Below are 1,342 nucleotides of genomic sequence, written 5' to 3' on the forward strand. Positions count from 1 at the left end.
CAAACTTGAAATGGCATCGATTTAGGAAATCGAACTGTCACTACCAAAAGTGAAAAGTAGAGTCATTCCACTGTAGTATTCAACTTCCTTCCAAATCGGAAGAGCAGTTGAAAAAACTCAAAAAAATCCGAGAGAAAAGAGAGAGAAGGATCTCAGAGATCTCAGAACATTGTGTTGAAGCTGTGGGTGACAGGAGGGAATAGGGAAGGTGGGGATTCTTTCTGCAAAAATCGAGAACAGTTTCTATAATGGATGTGTTCTTTGAAATCCCAAAAGGCAAACGATTCACCATTGAAGTGGGCTATTTCGATACAATAATGGAGATGAAACGGAAGATTCACAAATATGAAGGTATTCCCATCAATCGTCAAATATTAGTTTTCAATGGTCAAGTAATGGCTGATGAACGTGATATTGAGTACTATGAAGTTCTGAATCGCTCTCGTATTCAACTCATTCTGGAACCTGAACCTCCTGCTGCACCAACAAAACCATCACCAGTAGCGTCGGCCGGAAATAAACCAGCACCTCCAGTAGCAGTAGTTAAGACGGAAGAGTCGCCATCTACTCCATCGCCACCAAGAAAACTTCAAATCAGTGTAAAGAATTCCAAGAAGCAGTTTACTGTTTTTGTAGATAAAACGGATACAATCGCAAAGTTGAAAGACAAAATCCATCAAGTAGAGGGTCTCCCTCTTAATCGATTCAATTTGTCATTTATGGGAGTGGATTTGATGGAAGATCGATCTCTCAAGGATTATGCGATAAATGATAATAATGAGATCAATGTAGTCAAGCTTCTTCCTGCTGTTGTTACAACTACGCCGCCCACATCTGCTACTACTACGACAACAATGGCTGCTGCTGGTGCTTCAAATTCTAAGAAATTGAAGTTGACAGTATTGCTTAAAAGTGGAACCAAAGTTCCAGTGGAAGTAAACCCATCTGATAATGTGGGAGAACTGAAGAAGGAACTGCAAAAGCAGCACAAGCAGCAAAATTATCCTAATCTTCCAACAGAAAGCTATTTCTTTATCTTTAGACAAAACGTAATGGATGAGGATCGTTCCTTCCGTTGGCATGATGTACACCAAGGTGACACTATTGAGATTTTTAATGGGCTCGTCACTGGTGGATCATAAAGTTCTATTCTCCTTTTTGCTCCATTCATGGAGAGAGTTTGTAATACCTTCAACTCTAGCTGTATGTTATGGATTTTATTTTCACTTTCCTGGGCGTGATCAGTGATGGGGGATTTTCTGATAGAGGAATGTATTGAAACCCTAAAAATTGTACTTGGAAGATGAAGCAAGTATTAGCAAGTATTTACGTAGATTTTTTT

At 39.3% G+C, this 1,342-nt stretch overlaps 1 protein-coding gene across 1 annotated transcript; it reads left to right on the top strand.

Annotated features, from left to right (window-relative positions):
* The first annotated feature begins 248 nt into the window (after window positions 1-248).
* LOC149022240 (polyubiquitin-like) lies at window positions 249-1,142 on the top strand. Its single transcript, XM_089147261.1, has one exon. The coding sequence runs from the start codon at window positions 249-251 to the stop codon at window positions 1,140-1,142; it is 894 nt and encodes a 297-aa protein (XP_089003387.1).
* Window positions 1,143-1,342: the final 200 nt, after the last annotated feature.

This window comes from Hakea prostrata, chromosome 3 (genome assembly GCF_041222555.1).
Source record: "Hakea prostrata isolate BN-2017 chromosome 3, UWA_Hpros_2, whole genome shotgun sequence".
NCBI classification, from domain to species: domain Eukaryota; kingdom Viridiplantae; phylum Streptophyta; class Magnoliopsida; order Proteales; family Proteaceae; genus Hakea; species Hakea prostrata.